This window comes from Lepisma saccharinum, chromosome 1, assembly GCF_977018435.1.
Source record: "Lepisma saccharinum chromosome 1, izLepSacc3.1, whole genome shotgun sequence".
In the NCBI taxonomy this organism is placed as follows: domain Eukaryota; kingdom Metazoa; phylum Arthropoda; class Insecta; order Zygentoma; family Lepismatidae; genus Lepisma; species Lepisma saccharinum.
This window is the reverse complement of record NC_139229.1, coordinates 153,065,574-153,092,806: the sequence shown is the minus strand read 5'-3', so window position 1 is coordinate 153,092,806 and position 27,233 is coordinate 153,065,574. Positions and strand designations below refer to the sequence as shown.

Sequence of the window (27,233 nt, the reverse complement as noted above, 5' to 3'; positions counted from 1 at the left end):
ACTTATGAATTACAAATCCTTTAAAACAAAACAAAAAAAAAAAAACTTTCATGAGCTGAATATATAATGTATTCTGCAAAGTGCTTGTACATTTTAAGATGTGCCAGATGACAAACCTGTGTCATCAAAAACAAAAATATATATTACAATACTACAAGTCCTTGTTTTCGCAAGAAAGCTTTCAGACCAGAAAGCCCCAAAAATAAAGCACTTGAACCATGCAAAAAAAATATAACTAAAGAAACAGGTGGAACGGAAAGACCAAATTATTTTCCTTATTTCTTTATTTTTTTCTTCACAATTTATACCTCTAGAGTTGTCTTTCCTTTTCCGATAAATTACCCAAGATAAAAATTAAGTCTTCTCCATGCCATGGTTTGCTTGGTAATATTTAGGGTGTCTTGCAGATAGGTTTTTGAATTTTTTCAATGTACTTTCCAAGATGTTCCCATATTCACAGTCTTCCATTGTGAAACTTTCAAATATTTATACCTATGCTCTTTGTCATCTTTACAATTTATCCAGATATTGTGTAATATCTGGTAGCCCTTCTTTCAATCCCTTACGTTTTCTTGTCTCCTGGAAAACATAAAAACAATATTTACAATACAATGTAATAATGATTATTCTGATTAGATAACTTAAATATAAATCACTATCTGGGAAAACATGAAACTTGTCTTACTGCCAAAAGAATGCCAACTTTATGCATGAAATATAATGGAAACAACCGTGTGTTACTACTCATACAGGGTGGCTGACCATGACAAAATTCAAGTATAATTCCTGGTTTTCAAGGCGAACTTTCTAAAAATTCATGGATAAAAGAGGTTTTTTTCTATTTCAACCCCCACAGAGACATTCAAATATATTATTATGGGTCTGTGTGATTCTAATATATCCAAAAATTTTAATTTGATTCAATAATATGGCATATATATTTAATTTAAGGCACACAAGTTTACATTTGCCATTTCACATGCTCAGATTAGAAATAAATCTACAAACACCGGTCACAAATGTTACGAGTGAGATATACTAATCTGCGAAAAATTTGTAATTATATGTCTAAGAATTTCAAACTCAAATTTCTTAAGATATCTTGCAATAATATTCCATCTATCAGTTGATTGTTCTGGAAGGGATACTAACAAAGTGAACCGATTAAGAGAATTCAGTCCTATTTTCCACGCAGCTTTCTTTTCCATCCTTGATAAAAATAAAAGCTAAATCAAAGCTAAACTGAAAAAATTGCCTTAAGGCATTTATAAATACCGTGAATTGCAATTATAAGTTTTTTTTCTGGCGGTCCCTGCCAATTACCATAAGGGTGCATCATATTATATTTCAGTCATATGATTTAAAGATATAAGTTTTCAACTCTGCTTGCTTGAAAGAATGCTGCTCTTGGGAGTTCTCATACAGGTTTTCTTATCAGCTGCAACCATGGGACCGACTCTCCACTTGGAATTCTCTTTTTGTCCCTTGCATCGGAAAGAAGGCGAGGAGCTATGCACCCTTGAACAAGATTGGCCTGTGCTAAATAATCCTGCTTTTGTTCTTTGCATTGCCTTCCGCAAGTCGTATCTGCCTGAAGCACATCGGAGATTGATATCTTGCAGCGATCATACACAGTGTGTATTTTTCTTTCTGCAAGCGCCATTTTAAATGAGCACTTTTTCCCTTTTGTTACTATGGGATAAATTGAAGATAAAATGCTATAACTATTCAACCACTGCACTTTTAAAAAAAATTAAATTCTAAATGTAAGAATGAACAAAAAGCAACATTTTAAGTAACTTCCGACAATTAAGAGTCCAGGGGGAAGCAGAGGCAAAATCCTAAAGTTCGAATTTTTCCGTAATTACGCAAAATTTTTGAACACAGTAATGTCAATCTTTTTTTCAAATTTGTGGTGCGAGCATTACATATGCTCATTGAGTGGTCTTTTGTTGTGTTTCCCACAAAATTTGGTCCATCCAGCATATATAGGGTCGAAGCTAGAAGCGAAATTCCATAATTATGCAAAATTCCCAAATGACGTTATTTCAGTTTTATTATATATTTTTTTTTCAAAATTGCAGCACAAGCATTACATATCCTCGCAGAGTGGTCTTTCGTTGTGCTAACTCCACTTGCATATGGGACAGGCTTCTGGCAAATTTTGTCATCTGCGTGGTTTGGAAAACTTATAAAGCAGGGAAATGTGTGTTACATTAAACATAAGATCGAGATAAACATCCTAATGTAGAGCATAGTTTTTCGAAGGGAATTGGTTGAATGGATCAAGTGGGTAAATCTTGCTTGTACCCCCGGTACCTTCAATGTTTATTTCTCGTGAATTTGTAATAATGATTTAGAACAGATTAGTCAGCAAACTTTGGTGTATATGTAGTACTTCTTTTCTTTCAGTGTACTTAATTTTACAATTTTAATTATATTTCAATAATAAGGTCTCAGTTATACATTTTTACCCTTCTGTCCCCAATAAAACTTATAACAGATTTCACTGTATGTCTAAATTCAATGGCATTTGGAATAATAAAAGTTGCACTTTTTCAAGTCTATGAGAAAAATGCATGAGGAATTCACACATATAATTTCCCCGAGCCAATAATTCATGCAGAATTCCTGGAATTTAAGCAATTCCTGGTCAGTATAGTAATAACATTTGCAATATTCTGTGACAATTCTACAGAACTGTAAAAAAATACTTTTGAGCAGAGAGAGACTGCAGTCTGCTTTCAAGTTAAAATGACAAAGTGCCAGAGTTTGTTTTCTTGGTAGGGCAGTAAAATCTCATTCCACGTTTTCTTAGATACATTAATAGGGTCATGCATATTTAGTTTTTGACAAGAACAACGAAATGTGAAATAACACACTGTAATGTTAATTTTTCATGTTTATGAAATTGGCAAGGTGCATTTGCTATAATGTTTTGTCACAAAATGATGAGAAATGAACTTCAAAATGGACTTAACACACAAAATTTTCAGATTATTTACTAATGCGACACTCGAGGTCTGAATTATCCTAAGTTATAAAAATCATTGAAACTTAATTCCGCTGCAAATATTTGAAGCAAAAATGTACTCGTTTACACAGGAATAAACTTAATACTCGGATAACTATATAAATGGAATTAGAATTCTAAATTTGATTTAAAAACTGCACTTATTACATAAATATCCCTTCTAATGGCACATTTATGTTACCAGAATATCAAGTTTATTCCTGTATAAAGAGGTCCATTTTTGTATCTCAAATATTTACAGCAGCAATAATCAACTTTCCGTAAATTGCATAACTCTCAGGATAATTCACAATTGCATAACTCTCACAATAATTCACACTTCACAAAGTGTCTTGTGTCGGTAAATATACTCTAAATTTCATGCCTAAGAGTCTATTTTGCAGTTCATTTCGCATTATTTAGTGACAAAACAGTGTAGGAAAATACAACTCGCAACTTTCAAAAACATGAAAAATTATTACAATGTGTTATTTCACATTCCTTGTTTTTGTCAAACGAAATAAGCATGCTTCTAGTTATTACATGTGAAAGGCTAATTTTGTGTAATAAGTAGCCCTTATATCAAAGTTTGTTTTCTACTCATCATTTCAACATTGAAATGTCATTTTATGCACCACTTGCTTTTGATCTTGAAATATGCCCCCTTTTTGTGCTGATTTCTTTATCTTTTATTCACCATAAATAAGTGGTTCTATACGTATATTAACATTTAGCATACTTTTGAGGTGCATGCTTTTCAAACTAGCAGGAGAAAAAAAAAAGTAGCAAGAGATGAAATTGTTTTCCTCCTGAAAGAATAAGAGGACTATTAGCAGAGATGAAATTTATAAAATTTACCTCCCAATAACAAAAGTTAAAGGAAGCATAAATTATTAGCACACCTTTTTACATAACTTGATGTAGAAACTATGAGTTTAGGAAAATTGTCAATGTAACTATGTGTGCACCTTAAGTTGCCCTGCAGACTCAACAGTATTCAAGCTCCTATCAAGTGCTCTGTAGCATCTGTGGAGACACTAGCACCAGACTTGTTCCGACAATTACACATTGGCATGCACATGCAGGTGTGTTTCACTATTGTTGCATAAATTCTATTTCTGTATCTTGTAAAATTAAAACCTGAGGAAGGTGAGCATTTATTTATTTCTTGGTCCCTCTAAGAGGACTACGCTGTATATACGTATATTGTGACTGGAGTTGTCCTACCCTCATATATATGTATACACACACATTAACAAAAAAAAATGTTTATTTTTGAAGATACGATATGCTAATTGTTGCCATGTGATATATATCACACATGGCATTTGAGCAATACATATGCCTGCCTCGTTAAACCTTGCCACATTATATCAACCTGGAATGTGATATTAATTAATGCTTGTTTGTAACAGTCAGCAAAACATAACATTAGTTGAATTTAGAAGCAAGTTCAAAATACTCAAAACTGGAGCTCAACCCAGAATACACATTACCTACTGAACTGTGCAAAATATTTACACTTACCTGTACAACATTGTATGGTTTGGAGCCCAATTCTACTGGGTCACCTGGAAGGACTTGCCAGTGATCGAATACACATTGTGGGAATGCCTGTCCACCAGTGTTACTTCTCAAATCAGCTGTGAAACCTGCATACAAAAAATTGTCACATTACTGAAGCTCAATTGAAACAAGTACACTTTACATTTTATAATGCCATGCCAGTCAATTTCCTTTTCACAAAGGAACAGGTTTCAGGTAAAAATAAAAAAATAAATCATACCCTATTTTCATCTACAAATTTTCTGACTTGGACACCAGTGATCTGCCTGGAACTAACCATATTAAACAAAATTATTGAAGTGTATAGCTTTACAGAGCCATTTTTGGAATTTGAATTGTCAACTGTCATCCCTACCAACACTAGAACTTATGCCACAAACTATCAAAATAAACACGCTAGCAAGTTTTCTAATGCAGTGCAGACTACATAACCATTCTCCTTGTATGTAGATATTGTGCCATTGCTACAATACTTTTAAATTAGTAGGACATATGACTGTTTACGAGTTTCACATGTTGGAAATTATTTTTGAGAAAGATACTTTCCATTTCTCGCATAACAAATAGCAATGTTTCAGCTGCCGTGTGACAGTAGGTGCACATTTTATCTACTTCCAGAACTCCACCAATTTGCTTGGTGATGCAAAAACATACAAATAGGTCAAAAATGTCCATCTACAAGTGGATTCACGTGCCATCTGAATAATTCCACATATAACATGCACTAAATTTGGGGGGGGGGGGTTGAAAATCTAGAAAAAATTATTAACATTTTATATTATGTTGGGACTGTCAAGATTGAATGTTTAATGCAGGAAAATGTAAAATTGAGGTTCCACTGTAAATATGACATTTATATTTTTTAAGCCTAAACCACAAGGTTATTGAAGGATGTGGCATTTTAAATTTTTTAAGCACAAAATGAGACTAAATTCATGAAGGAAACGATTTACATTTTATGCCAATTTGCAGTATGAAAAATGTGCTCATTCATTAACATTTTGCAAAGAAATGAACATTTTTTTGGAGTTCCTGTGTTTGCGAAAAATCGAAGTCCCTGTATAAGATATTACAGTGTTGGAGCCTGACAAGTGCATTAACAGTGAAATGAACAAGTTTTAATTCTTATACAAACTGTTTCTTCTTTCAGTGCAGGAGCTGAAATTTTTAGGTAAGAAAGTCACAAACCACTAAACTATACCCACGGAGGTAGGTAATGCAGAATTGTAAAAATTTATTTGCAGGGAATTAACAATAGAAGCCAGATTTTCAGCTTAAGTGATACTTGCATTAAGGAAAAAAAGACTCTCCTAGCTAATTATGGATACAAACATGCAAGATTATACTTACCGAAAGATTCATTTACAGGAAGGTAAGCTTTAACAACAAACATAGGTGTTCCAGCAACTTGCATTTCTTCAAATACGTGACCTCTTCGTCTGTTCAGTACACCATAAATACCACCAACAGCTACTTCTGGACACTGGAAATGAAGGGAGATTGTTAGATATCAGAATAAATGAACATACTATAATATTTAAGTTACATTTAGGGTTGTATTCAACACCTAAATACTGAAATGACATTTTATACAACACTTTTGAACCCAAAATGTGACAGTTATACAAACATGTTCTTGAATTCATTCAAATGTTTTGAGATCCTTTTGAATGCAGGATATTTTTTGTGTGTAAAAGAAACAATATTTCCTATGCGATTTAATTTACTTCTTAATTATTTATCCAGCAAATTACTTCTCCAACCATGTCCTCCTTAGACAAATAACAAATACTGTTTGGAAGATATTTACAAACAAAACTATTTACATACAATGTATGTAATGTAGTAAACCCGATTCATGCTAACCTGGATTTCACAAAGATACACTGGTTCCATAAGACGTGGTTTAGCTGTTAGAATGCATGCATACAAGCAACGTCTTGCAGTTGGAATGATCTGACCACCTCCTCTGTGGATAGCATCAGTATGGAGTGTTACATCATGGATGTTGAATCTTACACCTCTCATGTTTTCTTCACAGAGGACTCCCTGGAAAGGAGAAAAAAATACAAAGTCCTAAACCACATTCTCTGGTGCTTGTATTTCATTTTTCATTTATTATTTTTAAAAAAATGAAAACATTCAATTTGGTTATTTACTAGAGTATGCATTAAAAATACATGTCTGCATAAAAATGACGAAGAATGTTTACAATAAGAATTTACAAGGTAATGACTAAATAATACAAATGTACATGGACACACTAACACACATTCTATAAGGTGTGCCAATACAATACCACTTGAAAGTTAACAAAAATTTGGGCTCAACTATGGCATTCTGTTTGACTTGTGGTAAAGTATATTCAACAAAGGACAAGTAATTAACTTACCTCCTTGGTTGCCCACTGGAATCCTGCCACCATTGAATCTTTGATTTCATTGAGGTATTGTACACCTTTGGTACAGTCAAGCATAATGTTGGGCCCTGTGCCTTCAGGACCAAAGCTCCAAATCTTACGTGCTTCTGTGACATCATATTCATACTTCTCACCCAAGTAACGTGCTCTGATTTTGAAATCATCTCGTGGATTCACTTCTCCCTAAAAGAAAAGTTAGGTAGAACTAAAAAAATGCACATGAATACACAAATACAAGAAATGGTTCCCAAGTGAAATTGACAATGACTGCATTTCAAAAAAGATTATTATAAATGACATCACAACTAGAATTTTACAATTTACATATTTCTTATAACTGTTGTGCCATTTGCATTTACAATTGAATTCTTATTTAGAATATATATGTAAACCAAATACTAATTATGTGAAGACCACACACTGGAACTATGATTTTTTTTACATTTTCCCACCAAATTTCAGTCACACTGTTCCCTGCAAAAGGGCATGTTAAGTAACTACTGTTTCCTGTTATGCAAGTTTTCCAAATTGTGCCTTCAAGATGGAACACGTGTAACCCAACCCTGCAAAGGCATTGTTGTTTCATTGGATGCAAGATTTGTGGAGTGGGGGAATGATATTTTTCATGTTGGCAGTTTGCAATGTTGCCAATGGATCACAAAACTTACTGTTGCTAGATTAAAGTATATAATAATGTGTTCAATTTTGCAATTAGTAATAGCTTTTAATGAGAGGTGTTGATACAAATATAAGATTAGGTTTATTCTTATTGTAACCCACAGATGCACTAACAGAAACAAGAACTAAGTTCTGTTTGAGTGCCAAGAAGTATATTCAAAGTAGAAATTTTGCATTCTAATAAAAATTAGCCCGAATTATATTTGTTCTTATTTGATCCTGCATCCTGATTTTCATTTCCGATGTTGCAGTAGAGAGTAACCCAAGGACCCAGGACTACGTATGGTCTTCATTTGTGTCACGGACAATATGAGTGTGGTTTAACTTGAACCTGCAGTGCGACTTGATAAAGTGTAAACACACATTTCCCAAAGGCTATTAATTTGTGATTAGAACAGCTATAACAGACATGTCTCTGCAAATTATATTCTTACACTATATACCAGAATAATGTTCTCTATAGTGTGTTCAAGTTGCTATCATTCAAGGAAATGTGTACTTCAACATAATCATATGGTCATGAATGAATTGATGACCTCCACTCGTGTCAAAAACAAACGTATCAAAAAAATGTTATGTACGATGAAATAATTAAATGTCAACATTTTCATTAAAACATGTATGCTGCGACCCCGATTTACTTTCTCCTACATTCAATTTTCACTGTTCCAACTGAGTAAAATTTAAAATTTTCCCAGAATTTACATTTCCTGCATTTTAAGATTTTCATCCTGGTCTCCTGAAAAACAACATTAAGGTTCCACTGTAGTGACTTTAGGGATACTATGCTTCATCCATAACACAAGGAACAAATAGATTGGGTTTACTATGAAATTGCAAAAATGCAAGCTTACCTTGTCAATATCCTCTGGTAGACCTTCAGGCATTGGAACAGCCCTCATGAACAGACGGTTGTGCTTGTTTGGAGACTTTGAAAGACACGTCTGATCGGATTCTTCAGAGACAGTCTCCCTGTAGGAAACTACTGGGTCTGATTTCTTGATTGGAATGCAAGCATGATCTTCCTCCAAGTCCTGGAAACAAAATTACAATTTACAATGCTAATAGAACATTATCATATATAGTCTATGATAAAGCAAGAATACGTAGCACATAATGCATATTGAAAAACTAGACACTTCCAATTACCGTATTTACCCAAAAATTGTGGTGCTTATTATGCACGGAATAATTTGGACAGCCAACATGAAACTGTACAGGGTCATGCGTTGATTTTGTGACACTTGCATTGATTTCTCATGTTTACGGAACCCTATGAAGTTGTATATTGTTGTAAAGCTTAAATTATGCAGTTTCTGAATATGGCAACAGATTCGATTCAAGATGGTGACACTAATGTGCAATGCGATTGAAATAAGATCATCACAAAATGAAGGAGCTTTCTGATTTTTATGGTAATTTGGATGAAAGAAAAGATAAGGAAAAATAAAATAATTAAAATGTATTACTGGCCAAATAATATGACATGTATGGAGTGTGTAAATGCCTTAATGGAAGAAGTCTTGTGCTGCTAACTGCTAGTTTGAGGGTCCTGAATGCCTCTGCCTCTTATAAATGTTACGGTTACTCATAGAAAATATATACATTTTGAAGGTTTTTTTTTAGAAAAGTAGGGGAAATTAGTAAAACCACGTACAAAAGTTCAAAGGCAATCCTGTGACACCAAGAAAAGCAGTGCCATTCTGGTGAAATTCGAGCACATACCTCCCGTCACATGGGATACGTATCAGCAGTATTTGTTAGGCGAGAAATCTGCAAATCCGTAAGATAATTTTGATCTCTTTCTATTACAGAAAAAATAAGGTGGTTAAAAAGTGAAAGCTTTGGGATGCTAAACACAGTGGAGGGAGAGGGGGGAGGTGGCATGGGTTGGTGACATTGTTTACATGAGAGGATATTCTCCTCTTAGTCTACATAGCAACAGGTGACTCATTGAATACGTAGGGTGTCATTCACTTTTGATCAGCATAGCAACAGCTTCACGACCTACAACTAAGAAACTTGAACCTGGATTATATTATACATTATATAGGAGACATAATTTTTGTCCCTCTTCCCCATCAAAAAACCAGGGTGTGCATTATTCACACGTAAATACGGTATATTAGATCCTCTTGACAAGTATTTACCATAATTGGCCTGAGTGAACCAAAGATAATTCTCAGTTTTTACCGGACATTTTTGTAAAAAAGTATAAACCTGTGGATGGAGTAATATTCTAAGATAAGGCAATTGAACAACGTTTGTGCTGTCAAGACAACCATGGAGCATGGCATTCTGCATACTGTCCCTCCTGCAGAGAAGAGGTAATCACTCAAATGCTTGCTAATGTAGTTATTAGCCATTACTCCCTAGATTTTGTGAGACTATCCGACATCCGAGCAACAAAAAGTCATGTAACTGCAGTGTGAAAAGTTAGACTTGTTAGGGTTCACTTTGAAATGACATGTCACTGATACCAGATGTGTTACTAGTCACTTTGATATGAGATCTCCCTACTGGCTACTCAGGTACACCATAATAACTATTCTTCCTTTCTCTGTAAAAGCATTGTTCTCTTCAAAACAAGTTAGTTCTCTGCTATATCTCTATATGCATTCACGTACAGACAAATTTCTGCCTCATTCATGCAATTCTTGCTCCCAATCTTCTCTTCACTAAGAACAACTTTAAAAAAAATCTCAAAAAGCTTGCTATTTAATGAGAAAGTTACCTTAAGACAAATTTCAAGATGCAACTCTCCAGCACCAGCAATAATGTGTTCACCAGATTCTTCTATGATGCACTGTACCATAGGATCAGATTTTGCCAAACGCTTCAAACCTGCAAAAAAATTATAAAAAATTTCATGGAAATAATTCAACTTGCTCCTAATCAGCAGCATTTAGTGTTACAACCAAAAACTGTTCCCACCAACATTTCAAGATATTACATTTGTATAGGCAAAGTTCCGTATTTGAACATTGCAAATTGTTGTTTCTCAGATTTATCTTGAAGGGCCTTCATTAACAGAAGTTAAAACCTTTGGGATGGAGATGGTAGTGCATCAATGGTTTTTGTTTGTTCCTGCTAGTTCCAATTTCTCCCATTTAGCAGTTTTTGCATTCCTTGGGCAGGTGAGGTTGAGAGGGAGGTTTGCCTTGTTCTTGTCAAATTTCCTTTAGTACAGGATGCCAGAGGAAGACTACCTGCAAAACTCCCTATTACTTGCCTAAGGAAAGCAAACCATGCTACGCTAAGCAGAACAATGCAGCAGACCAACCTGCCAATCACCACCCTCAAATGCAACCAGATGACGTAAATGTGGATAATATTTGAATTGTGTTACAATTCATTATCAACATTCAATTGTTTCAAAAGTTGTTTATGTATTAAATCATTATTATGAATCCTCGTAATAATCATAGTCATATGAAGTACCTACATCTGTGCATAAATGAACGTGTGTACACACACACATTATCATCCTTCGCAGTTTCCTGCCTCTGGCTGGGTCGGCATAGAAGTCTAGCCTCTCCATTTTCCCCCTTGCCTTCCTTTGCCTTACTCCCACTCCTTGTGCATTGTAGGCTCTTACTGGCAGCCTTTCTTCACCCATCCTCTTCCATGTGTCCAAACCATCTCATCTGTCACTTATCTATTCTGTCCTGAGGCTTCACCACCACCATGGTCTGTCAGATCTCCTCATTCCTTATTCTATCACTTCTAGGCTTCCCCAAAATACTCTTTAAAATTCATCTCCACTGCCTGCATCTTTCTTTTCTCTCTCAGTCACTGTCAAAGTGTCTGCTCCATACATAATTATTGACACATAGTGTTATATATATATATATATATATATATATATATATATATATATATATATATATATATTACCTTCTTAAATTTCATATGTACATCCCTGTTCCATATTAATCTTCGAACGCTTTGATACGAGTCCACCACCCATTTGTCCTCTTCTGTTTACCTCCTCACCTATTCTTCTCTTCCACTTCTCAATTATGCTTCCTAGATATTTGAAACTCCACAATACCCTCAACTCTTCCATGCCCACCTTTATTCTTGGTACACCCACGACAATGATAAAACCAGAACTGTCAGCATAAAGCTCGGCAGATTACTGAAGCCAAGAAACCTCCACCAGCAGAAAACTGCCTCCTCTATCCCTTCTTTCTCTTTCTCTTTCTCTGTATGTGACAACTGGAAACAAACAAAACAGTGAGACACAAACACACCATCTCCATCCAAGATGGTGTAACCCCTGTTACTGAAGGCAGCGTTCCTTAGAAATTATGTATGTAATGCAGATATACAAAATGTCATCTTTACAATATTAAAATAATTACACAGGAAAATTGTAAAACAAGGCTAGACAAGCTTGTAATTTCCTTTTGAAAAATAAAAATGGAAAACTATTCCCTCCTTAATATTATTACGAAAATTTTTAAGATAGTACCACACATCAGATTCACTATAGCTTCATATGTCGATCAGACGGCACTTCTTATTATCCATCATCATGTGGCATGTAACTTCAGTACCATGCAAAAGTTTATCAACATCAAGTTTTTCTGCAGTAATCTATTTCAAACTTCATATATTCAAGTGAATTTTTTTATATGCTGGGCAGCAAGGTAGGTACATCCATATCAACAGGTGGTAGACCAGATCAGACTATTTACAAGATTATTAAAAATCTTCATTCAATCTTTTTTTTAACCTGGTAAAGAAATGACACTTTTTTTCCCTCCTTATTGTATGAATGTTTCAAGCAACAATCGCCAAACTAGTCACTATTTGATTTTACAGCCTTCAGTATTGATCACAGCCTGGCACCTTCGTGGTATGGAGTCTATCATCGGAGGGTTTGTTCCCCATTCTTCCTTCAGTTCAGGAGGCTGTTTGGCATCTCAAGATCAGCCGCCTGCGGAGTTTCTACCCATACCAATCCCCTTCCCTCTTCCAGGGACATTACTCTACAAATAACGGCACCAGGAGTAAAGCCACCATTCGTGGACCATGTGGAGAGGCAGCTGAGGATGGGTGTACTGTTTGGAGAGGCAGCTGAGGATGGGTGTACTGTTTGGATGTCAGCCTGTGAAAAACCCATTGATATCCCTCAAGAACAGAAAGGCCAGACTGAAGTGGGAGAAGGAGCACCTGACGTGGACACCGAGTCAGTGGAACATGCTGTGGACTGACATGAGCAAGTATCTTATCTTTGAAACACAAGGTAGGGAGTGTGCGTGACGTCCCAAAGGCAAAAGGTATGCCCCCAAGTACCAACTGCCCACCATCAAACATGGCGGTGGGAATGTGATCGTGTGAGGGTGCATCTCTGCACTTGGGATGGGTCCCCTTCACCGTATTGAAGGCAATATTCTTGCAAATGTCATGTACCCATTTGCCCATCACCTCGGATGTAGCTTCACCCAGGAGTGGATCTACTACCACCACATGGCTCATATGCAGTGGCCAAGCCAGAATCCGGACTTGAATGCCATCGAGCACACATGAGATGAGCTGCAGCAACACCTCAAGCATAATACACACAAGAACGCTCATGAGGTTCGTCCAGCTGAAGGAAGATTGGGGCAATATCCCTCAGTTGGTGATCAACTCAATGCCATGCAGGTGCCAGGCTGTGATCAATGCTAAGGGCTTTGAAATCAAATACTATAGAGTGGGTTTTGAAACTGGTGACTAGTTTGGTGATTGTTGCTCGAAGCATTCATGCATTACCGCAAAAAGAATAAAAGTCATTTCTTTACCAGGTTGAAAAAAATTCATAAAGACCTATAATAATTTTGTGGTCTGCCACCTGTTGATACAAATGTACCTTGCTGCCCAACATAAAAATTTCACTTAAATCTATGAAGTTTGAAAAGTTATCGCAGAAAAACATGATGTTGATAACTTTTGCAGGGTACTAACTTCATCTGTACAATATTAAAATAATTATTCTCTCAGAAAAATTGTAAAAGAAGGCTAGCTTGCATTTTCTTTTGAAAAATAAAAATTGAAACTATTCACTCAGAATATAATCCTATTACGAAAATTTGTAAGATAGTACCACACATCAGATTCACTATAGCTTCATATGTCGATCAGACGGCACTTCTTATTATCCATCATCTATGTGGCATTTAATTTCATTACTAGTGTGATTGTTCTTCCCAGTTGGGAAATAGAAAAACAAAACCTTGGTGTCAAGCAATGAACTTAGACTAACCAGCACTATATCAGCAACAAACAAGGCAAGTGGTGGACCCCATTGACTACTTTATGGAACATTTTACGGTTAAGTAAACTACGTATATATTAGGGATGGGACGATATGAAATTTTGGCCGATAACGATAAAGTACCGATATAAAATTTACCGATACCGATAATCGATATTCTACCGATCCGATATAAAATTAGAAATGGTCCTGGAAGAACCTGAAAGGTTCATTGACCTCCTTAAAAAATGTGTTTCAAAGTGACTGCAGTGCAAGAGAAATTGCATATTTAGACATTTACTTTTTAAAAAAAGTAGGGCATGGAGATTATCCATAAAAATTACAACAAAAATGGCAGAATTTTGCACTAAACTATCAGATATTTATCGATATATCGGATTGGTAAAATAATCGGTAATTTTACCGATAAACCGATATGCCTATATCGGCCGATACCGATAGAGTACCGATTAATCGGTCCCATCCCTAGTATATATATATTTTATATTATTTCAGTTTCGTCAAGCCTTATGTTATGCTCCGTAGGACTCAAATGAAAATTTGCAGTTCTGCGTAATATATTATAATATATTAGGCCCCATAGAGAGTCAAGCCTGAGAGACCATGATAACATAGGGGCATGCCATTTTTAATTAATTTTTTCAGGGGGGGGAATTTAATTTTCTTATTCTTACAAAGGAACTCCAATGCCTCATTCAGAATTGTCAGTGGAGAGAATGTGGATTGACCACTCACCTGCTCAGCCACAGAAGTCTGTCAAATGTCTGCCCAAACACAAGGAAATGTGAAAATCAACACGTTAAGCTTGCTGCACGAAGTTTGAGATCATCCCGCACACCGTAACTTTTAATATTTTCTCCACAAACCTATTTACTTTATATTTAATGAAGTTCATTTTCACTTTGCATGAGAGCTGGTGGTTACTTTGCATGAGAGCTGGTGGTTACAGCAGAACCTCAATTTTACATTTTTCAGGGGACTAGGCTGTATTATCTGGGCTAGTTTTTTTCCTTGAAATTTTAGAATGTTTGGTTTTCCAATTATTGTTACTTTTAAAAAAAAGATATATTGATATGGTTGAATTTCTTTTAACATGTTCAAGTGAAAGGAGTAAAAGAACACTAAAAAATCTGTAGTAAATGCAACCCACTCCACCCACCCACGAGAATAACTTAACCCTCCTTTTTCTAATATTTATTTAATCGTCTCCCTACTTAGGTATAGTTGGAAAAACAAGAACTTACAAGAATGTAATTCTTACGAAAATAAGTTCAATATTAATCTCAACTCAATACAACTTCAGATTTCCAATTTTTCAATTTTATCAAATCCAAGTATAGGTATACAACAATTTAAATTCACTATACTGTAAAAAATAGCAAAAATTGTTACACACAAGCACAATTCCTTGACCTACTGCTGATTTCTTGACTTTCTTGAATGGTAGACACCCTCTAAGGGAGGGAAACAACAAAATATTTCATAATTACAATTTTTAACTATAGTTTTAAAAGTTGTTCAAAGGCAAAAGGGTTATTCTGGAACGAAAGGGGGGTGAATTTACTACAGGTTTTCCCACGGTTTTTCTACTCCTTTCACTACAAAATTGTGGTTCCAAAAAAATTCAGAGAAGGGGCTGTAACCCATGCCAGACGACTACCAGTAATATTCAGTACATCAAATTGAAGTATAGTTCATCCAGAATAAATCTTAAATTTCTGGCTTGCCGCTTTTCCTTTGTTGAAAAACCTACTTTTAGTGCGCTACTACCAAAAATGTTGATTTCTCAGGAACCAGAAAAAGTAAATTCCCCAACTTTTCCAAGATTTCCAAACTGGTAGAAACCCTGGTAGTTGAATATATCAAGAAGATAAATGAAGTATTCAAATTCTTTGTATTTACAATTTTATATCAGTTTTCGTTAATATATTGATATTTAAATGGTTGTCAATTTCATCAAGTACGATAATGTAAAATTTGAACTTTAATAAACAACATCTGCTCCATTACCCAAATGGTACTTTCTTGTACAGTGCATTGCGATGCATCAGTGCAAATCCAGCTTCATATGTCGATCAGACGGCACTTCTTACTGGTAAGATCATCATTTGCATGGCAAAGATCTACATGAATCAATCCATGAAACTTGTACCTACCTTCAACCAAATACAAGACTCAATCCATGCAACTTGAACCTACCTTCAACCAGCTTTGGAAGATCAGCAGGATTCTTTGGCTCAACGGCAACTCTCACTACAGGCGACACGCTGAACTTCATTACACGCATGTTGTGAGCATCCTTGAATGTTGTAATCGTGCCAGTCTTCACCAAGAATTGATCAACACCAACAAGACCGCAAATGTTACCTGCAGAAAACAAGTGTCAGTATGTAGTCTGTTATGTTGAATAAAAATTGTCTAAAATACAGCTATAGCGGTTAAGAAATGCAAGTAACACCTTGCACATATTATAAGGGTCAATTACATGAAACAGAGAGATCTAGAAACAAAACACTATGTATAAACACAGCACACTGCGAAAAGTTTCAGTGCAGAGGTAACAGCTGTTGAAAGCTCATGTATGGTTACACAGAAAATTTCCTATAGCAACATGTCCACATTTTAAATTGTTTCCCCCCGTTAATTACTGGCACCTGTCCAGGTTGTGCAAGATCAGCCATGCTTACCCAACCTCCTGAGAACACCACTTACACAGTACATTTCTCTTACACACCTTGCATCAACAAAAGATTTTGACCACTGCAGTGAGGAACATCCTCTACTTAGCAGGTGTCTTGCACAGACTGACAAAGTTCTGTGCTGTTACAACAGTAACCAATGCATGCAGTGTTTCCACCTCTTGTCTTGTTTCACTTGAGTTTAAATAATACATAGGGGTAGATTTATAGGCACTGCAGAACTTTGAAATAAATAGGCACAAAAATTAGCCCCGAATATAAACTTACTTTCATTATCTTAGCTAGTAGCACACCTATCAATTTGTCTTAGCATTACAATTGACAACTTTTTCCAGTAATTTCTGGTAAAATGTTCTATTGTGAAAAAAATTACATGGAAAGCTAATGTGCAATCCTGAAGGCAGTAACCTCACTGTGACAATGTTCTTCCTGAAGTATTCAATTGTTTGAATGTGTTTTACATCGGTACACTAAGGGAATGGGATGAATACTGCATAACAATGATGAATACTGCATCACAATGTCGCTAAATTCCACCTTACTGTGTAAGTATGACAAGAGCTTAATTCCTTAGAGAAACTGAACTTAAGTGGATCAATGTTTTCTACAAATATGGAAATTTGTATTACACATGTACCAGTACCCAATGCTTTAACAAGTACAGTTTTCACAACTTACCGCATGGCACATCTTCAATAGCCTCTACGTAACGACCCATCATCAAAATTGTTCTCTGAATGGCCTTCTCGTACACGTCTTCCTTCTTTCCAGGAATGTAGTTCGGTCCCATGATACGAGCCTTCTGGCCAGTTGCTACCTGAAAGGAAATTGAAACATCAGGTTGCATTACTGAGGAATAAATTCACAAACAATTCAGAGGAAAAAGTAATCTGGTGCAAGGGCAAAAGCTGACCGACTTACCTACAAATAAGTATAGTAGTTTCAGTAGTTAAAATCAACCAAAATTCTGTTGGTCAAATTAATGTACAGTGTCTTTGGCCTAAAAGATCATGAATATTGATATTACTGTGAATTTTGATCAGCATAAGTTGCAGCAAATGTCAAGTCAGACGTCCACTCTGTTCTACAAATATATGGAACACGTCATATCTGGCCACCATTTGAGCCAGTTACATTTTTATTAGTTTTTTTATCCCCAGTTCCTTTATTTTGGGGGGTCATTACCTCTGGCATTGCCTGTCCTACACTCCGGTGAGAAGTTACATCACTATAAACCACTTCAGGCAAATGGAACCATGGATAAACATTTGCTCCACACTCAATGGGTAGGGGCACGCATATTTAGTTTTTGACGAAGAAACGAAATTTGAAAAAACACATTGTAGCGTTAATTTTTCATGTTTTTGAAAGGTGTGAGGTGCATTTCATGACCATATTTTGTCATGAAATAATGCAAAATGACCTGAAAAAAGCGAAATTAACTCATAAACACAAAATTCAGGGTTTATTCACAGATGCTGAGGTCAATTATCCTGAGAGTTATGCAATTCCCGGATAATTGATTAATTCTGCTGTTAATATTGGAGAAGCAAAAATGGACTCCTTTACACAGAAATAAACTTAATACTCTGATAATGTGCTATTAGAAGTGAAATGTTAATTCTGTGGAATAAGTAGTTTTTAAATCAAATTTAGGATTATTTTCACAATTTTAAACCAATGTGTCTTTTTATATACCACTTTTAATCAATTTTTTCACCACTATAACACCGATATAGTATTTTATTTACTGCTTTTGAACCCGAAATTGACTGTTTGTGTACCGAAATTTTGCTCTTTTATTTACCAAAAATATGTGCCTCTATCAATGGGTCATTAAGACCCCATAGGTCAGTGACAACTGCTTTGATATTCCAGTGAGGTCTTGAAATAATATTTCACAAAAACATTCATTCCTGTATGCTTTTAGGTTGAACACCTTGTAATATCACCAGAAAACAACCTTTTACATTATATCTAAAGTATATTTGCAAGTCATTTAATTCTAGGGTTGTAAAGCTAAATGGAATCTACTGTTAGCATTAGGACACATTTAGAAATTGACATTTTAAGGAACAGACACAGTAAATGAATTTTACAAAAAATTACCTTTCCAGAAAACACTCTTCCAAAGGCATAAAACCTTCCCTTATCAGAAGTTGGTACCATTTTCGACACGTACATCATCAGAGGTGCATTTGGATCACAGTTCTGAAAGAAAGAAGAATACGTAACATTTCTATTGTTCTCTAAACACAAGGACAATAGATAACCAACACTTTTACAGATGGAATTTAATCACATACCAGTCAATATTTTTCTGTAGTCTAGGCAACTTGCAGGATCCTTAAAATCCCACAAGACATTAAGAGAGTTAAGCAAAATTCATAATTTGCATGACAGGTCAGGAAATTACTCTTTAAGTATTGGCTTATATAGGTATACTAAAAATTGTGATGACAGCATCTATACATAATTTCTAGAGGCAAAATTCTGCATTTCATTTTTACGGACAATTCGTATGCCTTGTGTTTGTAAAGTAAATGCCTAAATACGCAGTTCCTCTTTCAAAAGTTAAACTACCACATGTAGTAACCTGGTTACATACATTAACAAGGTTAATGAACCATTCACATTCCTAAAAAAAAATACAATTCCACATCGGATCAGTAGAATATCAGTTACCAGTATTGATGTAATTTCATTTTGGTCCAACCATATTTTCAATTCATTTTGCACCTGTACTGACTGGAAAAATGGATTTTGAAATTAAAGACAAGCTAATTTATATATATTCTGCACACTATTAAATTGCTATGTTCAAACATTAAGCTTCTAAATCAAATTGAACATTAACCCTCAACCTTTAGCGGACCTTTTTAAGTGTGTGCTTCTCGAAATTGTCACAAAGTACCAAAAACATAGTAGATCAAGAACTAATTATCGTAGGATGAACTTTGGATATTCACTAATAAAGAAATCCTACCTTTACTCCAATAGCAGCTTCGTCATCATGTGGACCTTCATACAACATTTCCATACGGTACTTCTGTGCCACAACAGGAGATGGCAAGTGGATGGCTATCATCTGAAGCAAAGCTTCACCAGCTGGGAGCCAGGTGCGCATCACAACCTGCAATACAATTGCAATTAACCAAAATTTAATTCCAGTTGAACAAATGAGCTGATAAAAGCTGATTTCAAAACACGTGTAAGCTCCACTTTTTTTTCTTTTCTTTTCCATAATGTATGGATATTCTGCCAAATCTTATTCAAAGATGATAATGTGTTCAATATCAAACTATGGTAATAAGACTTCCTTTAATACTGTACTATCTTACAGTGCAAAACTTCTTTTTCCTAGGCAAACCGACAAAATTGCTGTTAGTACCACACACATCATTACTAGGGTACACTGTTTCAAGCCTGATGATTTCAGTGTTTGTAAGTGCATTTTTTTCCATCCTGGTATCTTTCACTACTTTGGTCTCTACAGAAGGTAATTCTTGTTCTGCAAGTGCCCAACGATTTAATCCAACCACCATTTTTGATAAATTAGCCAAAAAATACCAATCAACCAAAGAAAAATACAATAGAAATGAAAAATTCACAAGTGTTCACCAGAATAAGATTGATCCACTTGATTTATTTTCCTTTGATCTTCTGCCACTTTTGGCTAATTGCAAAGATGAGGATGAATGGTGATGAAATGGATGAAGGGAGAATCACCAACATATATAAACAACACAAACCCCACAGAGAACTATACTGGCCAAGAGTCCAGTTGCAAGAGCCTCACTACTCTGCAACAATGCAATCCCATGTACCAGAATAAGGAAATTACATTGCCTACTTTTGTGCTTATAAAACTAGACAAATTACTATAGTGCTTTGATATAAAGTTCAAACTTACCTTGAGAAGTGGTTTCCCATCCTTGTCCTTGTCTTCTGTTTTCAGTTCAATGTTCAACTTCTGCAGCAAATTTGCAGTTTCCTCCCTCTTGTAGTTCATGATAACATCGAACACCTAGGACAAGAAAGAAAAACAATGACACCATCTTACTTGATGGGACAGCAACACATACATGCCATCGCGAGGCATATTCAAATGGTCCTACACTTATCAGAAATTATAATTAGAACAGGTTTAAAAGTAAAATTGATTTATTACAGAAAAATTATTAACTGGCATCTAACATAACCCAACACAGTCACGACAACTTTTTATTAACCTTTACACGGCCGAGCGGGTTTTCGAAAGTAACTCCTTTCTGGCCGCAGCCTTTGTGTGCAATTTAGAAATTTTCAGAAAAACACTACATCTCAGACTATTTGAGCAATCTACTTCGGCTAACTTTTGTTTGGAACAAAAAACATCTGAGCAGATGATCGTATACAATTCAGTGCCCCAAATGAGAAAAAACAGGGTTGGTGGGGGGCTAAGTCCCCAAATTTCAATTAAGAAAAAAAATTAAAATTTGGCGTTTGCCCCCTCTTCTCCAGCTATTTTGGGAAAAGGGTGTGACAAAAGATAGCTCGGGTTTCCCAAGCTGGGAGGCAGAAAACAAGCTCGTAAATCTCATATATTGCATTGCATTAATTTCCCAGCTGTCAAACCTCACTTCGAAAACGTGACAGGAAAGGAAGGGGAGGGGAGGGGAGAGGGTCATGGGTAAGTGGGTTTTCTTCGACAGGACATTTCAAAATCTTATCTGAACATCTGTCAGCATTTACAACCTCACATACAAGTATGAGGGTGCTAAAAGTACATGAACTTCATAATCAGCACGATGGGATGACCCATTGGCCGAGTAAAGGTTAAACAGCATAATTTTTATGAAGGTAAGAATGTTTTCACTGGAAGCAAACCTAGCCCTCAAATGAAAATTTATAAATTTTTCAGCAATTATGAAGTCATGTGCAGGAAAAACTTAACTGTGCTACTTTGTTGATACAACAACATACATCTAGCAGGGTACCTGGGGAGGGATTAAAATATCTTAATGGTGAAAGGAATTGTGCGACCTCATTTAATAGATTTTCAACAAATTTTTGTAATAATTTCCTTTTGCTACACAGTTTTTGAATGAACACCCAAAAACTAATACATGGTTTTAGTGAGTTCCTAATTCAATGCAGGTTATGCTCAAAATGAAGAAAACCATAAAAATAGGATTATGTCATAACTAGGGAACGGAACTTTATGTGCTAAAAAACTCAGAAATATTTATTTTTTATGTGTCATAAATGTTGAAAATATGTGATAAAAACAGGAAAATATGTGACAAAAATAAAAACATTTGGTAACAAAAACAAACTATAACATGCATTTTAAACACCTGAAATCAGTTTCTAAATGATTACCTCTTAGTGAGCTATTTTTTGGAAGAGTTAACAGTGGATCACCATAGTTTGTTTCCAAATTCTCCATTGTAAATCTGTCACGATTATCTCTAAAAAGCATCTTATATTGTGAGAAAGATCGCTCCACGTCACAAGAAACAATTCTTGCATATTTGAAGCACGAAATGTCACTAACGCTGAAGTTTTCCAAAGCTTCCTCTTCCTCTACTTCACTTTCCAAAACACGTGCAATTTGGCACAAAGTTTGAAAACCTTGTTTTTTCCAAAAAAATTCTGTACATTTAGACATTTGCACTCGTGCGTTAGATCCAGTGAATTCTTTCAGTTTCGTTTCTACTATACGCGGACGATTCAAGCTTTCGTATGGAATTGGAGAGAAAGGACAGGTTTCTTGAGATGTATGCCAGTTCGACTTTTAAGGAGGGCTCCATCAACAGTTCTTACAGAATTCTTCTTTGTCGAGATCATTTACAACAGACTCATTTTTTTTCAAAGTTCTGGGCATAACATCTGCATCCAACCAAGTGCCCCATCGCGTAACTACAGGTGTAGGGGGAAGGGGAACTTCAGGACATTTTTGTTTAAAAATGTCTATTCTTCTAGGCGACTTGATAAAAACTTTCTTCCCATTTGAAACCAGTTCATCGACATTGGGATAAAGAGCTCTTATCTTTTCACATATTCTATGCAACGCATGAGTCACACATTTAACGTGCACCTTTTGAGGTAGCTAACGGCAAGGCCTGCTGCATGTAAGCTGCAGCATCTGTCAAGAGAAGAACATTGTCAAATGTTATGCCTTCCGGCCACAATAGCTGCATTGCTTCATTAAAAAGCCTTGCTATCGTTACGTGTAGCCAGCCCCAGCTACTTACAGCTATTTTCTCCCAATAGGATCGTAGGCGAGGTGCCAGAAGTCTGCCAGCGAGGGTGCTCAAAGACAAAATAAACCTAGCACTCTCGATATGAAAAAGGTGCGGAGAATAAACATTTTTCCTTCGAGGATTTCGAGGTAGCTGAAGTCAATGAGCGATTTTATGTATTTAAAATGAAAATTCGCAAAATATGTATTTACATACGGAAAACTGGAAAATATGTGTTTTTATGTCAAATAAAATTTGCTGTGTTGACATATAAGGCTATGATCAGAATTTTGGCAAAAATGAGCGTCTCCATCTTATCGCAGAAAAAACATTTATTTACCTAAAGTTCCTTTCCCTAGTCATAACATGAAGACACAGGTACAATACATGGTGTATTTTGGAAATTCACCCCACAACCAGCCTGGAGGTACCTTACAAATTTCACAGGAAAAAACAATACAGATCACAAAATTCATAAATGAGTGCCTCAAAACAATATTTCTTTGTATACCGTATTTGCGCATGTATAATGTGCATTGGTTTTTGATGGGGAAAAGTGCCAAAAATTATATCTCGTTTTGTAATGTACAGTACAAACCAGTTTCAATAAATAGCATTCTTAGTTGTATGCTGTAAAGCTGTAGCTATGTGGACCATGAGAAGAATATCCTCTTCAATAAGTTCCTAACCCATGCTACCTCCCCCCTCTACCTCCACTGTGTTTAGCATCCCATAGCATTTACTCTTTAACCAACTTATTTATTGTGTAATAGTAGAAAGCAAGATCAAAATTACATTATGGATTTAGTGTTTAGGAAGTTATTTTCTATTATTTCTCACCCAACAAATACCGGTGATATGCATCCCACGTGAAGGAAGGTGCATGCTTGAATTCTGCCACAACAGCACTGTGTATTATTTGTCCAGTAACACATTTTGATTATTTTCTTTTTCCTTATCTTTTCTTTCATCCAAAGTACAATAGAAATCAGAACTTCCCCTCATTTTGTGATGACCTTATTTCAATCTCATTGCACATTAGTATCGCAATCTTGAATGGAATACTGTTGTCATTCAGAAACTGCATAATTTAGGCTTTACAACAATATACAGGGTGGAGCATTTTCGATTACCCAGTTTGAAAATAATATACTGAGTCCTAGACACAATGAAACTTAAACATTTTATATCATCCTTTTCACTACACTTGTCCATTTACATACATGCCACTACTGTGCTTTGTGTGCATTTGCTACAGTTATTTGTGAAACACTGTGTCTGGCATGCTGGAATGTTATGATCGACTTCTATTCAATAAACTTCTCTACACAAAACAAACACGCTGTTGAATGAGCCAGGGCTCCATGGCTACTAATAGTCAAGGCCACAAACCTGTTTCAGTCGTCCTCCATCCACGCAGTGTAGCCAACTCTCAATTTTCAAAAATGTTTGGTAGACAGTGTTTCATAAATAACTGCAGCAAATGCACACAAAGTGCAGTAGTAAAGTCTACGTGGCATGTATGTAAATGGACAACTGTAGTGAAAACTATCACATTTTTGGAGTTCATTGAATCTAGGGATGAGTATATTATTTTCAAACTGGGTAATCGAAAATGCTCCATCCTGTATAACATGATAGGGTTCTGTAAACATGTAAAATCAATGCAATGCAAGTGTCACAAAATCATGGAAAGGCCTGTACGGATTTATGTTGGCTGTCCAAATTATTCTTTGTATAATATGCACCACAGTTTCTGGGAGCAAAAATTTTGGGAAAAGTGCACTATAGAAGAGTAAATACGGTAATTAAATCCACTCAAACTACACACACAATTGAAGCAACATGAATTTATGACCATTTAAGAAATATATAATTATAATGCAGAACAAGTCCAATTTTTTTTTTTTTTTAACTGTTGTGGTGTTACTGCATTTTTTGGAGGTTCCATTGATTTCTGTTCCTAGACCTCACATTTCGATTACCTACTTATACACTAACAGTATTAAAAAAGGAGCTTCTTACCTTGTAAATTGGATCCAAGACATACATGTTGAAAGATCGTTTGTTGTCAGACTCCTTTTGCTTGGTCCATTTCTTTGTCTTTGGATTGAAGAAGTTCTCACCCCACAGCCTGTAACAAAATAAATGAATTATATTTCGATGTAGGGTTAATAAATATTAATTTACTCTCAATAATTGAAAAATATAATTCCTGAAAAAGGTTTTCTTCGAAATTATTTACTAGAACAAAATTTAAATCTATCCTTAGCAGCCACCTCTAGCTCAGAGGGTTCAAAATAAAAAAAATTCTCCATTTAGATTTAAGCTAGACATTGGTACGAAAAAGTGCATTGGTTGAGCTGAATAGAAAAGAACAAGAGACCTACCTATTTGTGTTTCTTTTTATTACAATATCTATGATGAACATTTGTTGGAGAACTTTTACTCAAACCTTATTACTAATAGAGTCTGCTCAAGTAGGCAGGCAAAAAGTGTTAACATTTCAGACAAACGTCCAGTTATAAGTAATATGGTTTAGGAATTGAATAAAGAACACTTTTTTATCTATACTCAAACATTCAAACAACTACATTACCTATTCATAAGTTTTACTACATCAATCTTGAACTTTTCGGCATACATCTCTGCAAACTGCTTCAATGTAAAAGCCCAACCGTGCAATCCGGATCCAAAACCTACACTTCCTTTGCTGGGATCAACCTGAAATGAAACATCAGAAATTATCTTCATATAAGAGGATACAGTGAAACCTCAATTTTACGTTCCTGCAAGTTTTCCCGCTTAATATGCTCATCCAGTCACGACCCAGTAAAAGTTTTATCATACCCACTGCCTTCAGAATATTTGTAAAATATTCATGCTTCAATGAATGTTTCTTTTTCTTAATTTGCCGATTTAGCAACGATAAACACAAATAAACACACATCTCAAAGATATTGCAACAATAACATTTAAGAAAACTCATTTCAAACACTTTAGTAATGCCAGTACGTATTTACTTGTTGCACATAACTAGGCTTTTCTTAAAGTTGTCAGTCATGAAATACTGTCTTTTCCACGTCAACGGATGTTACAGGGGCATATTTGAAACATGCTGTCACGAATGGATAGATTTCAACTCTGACAGTATTGTCACCCGCTATGATTTTGCTGATCTTCAAATTACAGAAGAGAACTGGCAGCGAATTTCTGTTCGAGAAGGCGAATTAGAGAATAATCACTTATCACGACAAGAGATCAAGTACGTTTGTTTTGCTACAGCAATGTAGTCAGTTGTGTTGTTTCTGCAAAACCGATAATGAATGCATTGTTGCCAAACTTCCCGGTATTGAATTTAAAACTTGTGCATGATTTGTTGCAGTGTAAATAAATTAAATACATTGTGGTGTTTGAATAACAAGGGTTATTGAAAAACTAAATCAATAGAAGAAATATAATTTAAAAAAATGCCTTGTCTGAATGACAAGAGGCAAAAATGTTTGAAAAAGACAGCATAAGGTGAAATAGGAAAAAAAAGGGCAACAAAGTCTTGTTTAGAATGTTAAAAACATTCGGATCGGTGTACCTTTGTGTTCAATTTTTGTCTACCAGCATCAAACTAATAAGGCAAGAAAGTATTGTTCAGACAGTTAACCTTCAGATCGGTGTACCTTTGTGTTCAATTTTTGCCTACCAGCATCTGAAACGAATAGGCATTTTGCCTAAAATCCGGGTTCTAGTTATCAGAATGAAGATGAAAATGAATATGCTAGTGATTTTTTCTATGGGCAGATGAGTGATTTTGTACTCCCTGACGGAAAATTATTCTTGTCAAATCCATTATTTGGGGGATGTGGGGGGGCAAAGTTTGGACACACACATTATTATGCTTGGGGCAGAGAACGGTTTCTTTCATGCAGATTATGTGACACTTGTGTTGTAGTGACTGAGTCGAGAAAAATGAGGATAAACAAGGGGTGTGGCAATATTCTCTGGGGGCAGTAAAATTTAGTGCACATCTGAATACCATTAAAATGCTTGTTTGAGCCAAAAGAGTATATGAGCATATATTTAAAAAGGTAAAGTGCTCCTCTGTGCATTGCACCATGCCATGAAGGCGCATAGGGGGTGTGGGGGTAACGCCCCACACTTTCTTGATCCGGTCGTGAGTGGGGGTGATGTGATCAGCATCACGCCCCTGACCGCCTTTACCCCCCAGGGTTTCCCCCAGGTACCCATGTTATCTGACGCTGGGTGGGCGCCGGGGCCGCTTCCATCGTTAGAAAAGTTCCCGGATTTGAACCGGCCGGGGATCGAACCCGGGACCTTTAGCATGGTAGTCAGACGCGTTACCGACTGAGCC

General features: G+C 35.7%; 1 protein-coding gene across 1 annotated transcript in view; it reads right to left on the bottom strand.

Annotated features, from left to right (window-relative positions):
* Positions 1-266: 266 nt before the first annotated feature.
* Positions 267-27,233, bottom strand: part of eEF2 (eukaryotic translation elongation factor 2) — a 43,558-nt gene continuing 16,591 nt past the window's right edge. Inside the window, exons 5-18 of the mRNA XM_083140637.1 lie at positions 25,467-25,591; positions 24,893-25,001; positions 20,554-20,667; positions 19,627-19,773; positions 18,750-18,851; positions 17,319-17,457; positions 16,141-16,308; positions 10,411-10,520; positions 8,531-8,710; positions 6,972-7,181; positions 6,446-6,628; positions 5,930-6,062; positions 4,541-4,665; positions 267-579 (exon numbers count right to left, since the gene is read on the bottom strand). Of these exons, the coding sequence (XP_082996763.1) occupies positions 511-579; positions 4,541-4,665; positions 5,930-6,062; positions 6,446-6,628; positions 6,972-7,181; positions 8,531-8,710; positions 10,411-10,520; positions 16,141-16,308; positions 17,319-17,457; positions 18,750-18,851; positions 19,627-19,773; positions 20,554-20,667; positions 24,893-25,001; positions 25,467-25,591 (1,914 nt within the window). The 3' untranslated portion in view covers positions 267-510. The remainder of the gene's footprint in view (positions 580-4,540; positions 4,666-5,929; positions 6,063-6,445; positions 6,629-6,971; positions 7,182-8,530; positions 8,711-10,410; positions 10,521-16,140; positions 16,309-17,318; positions 17,458-18,749; positions 18,852-19,626; positions 19,774-20,553; positions 20,668-24,892; positions 25,002-25,466; positions 25,592-27,233) is intronic.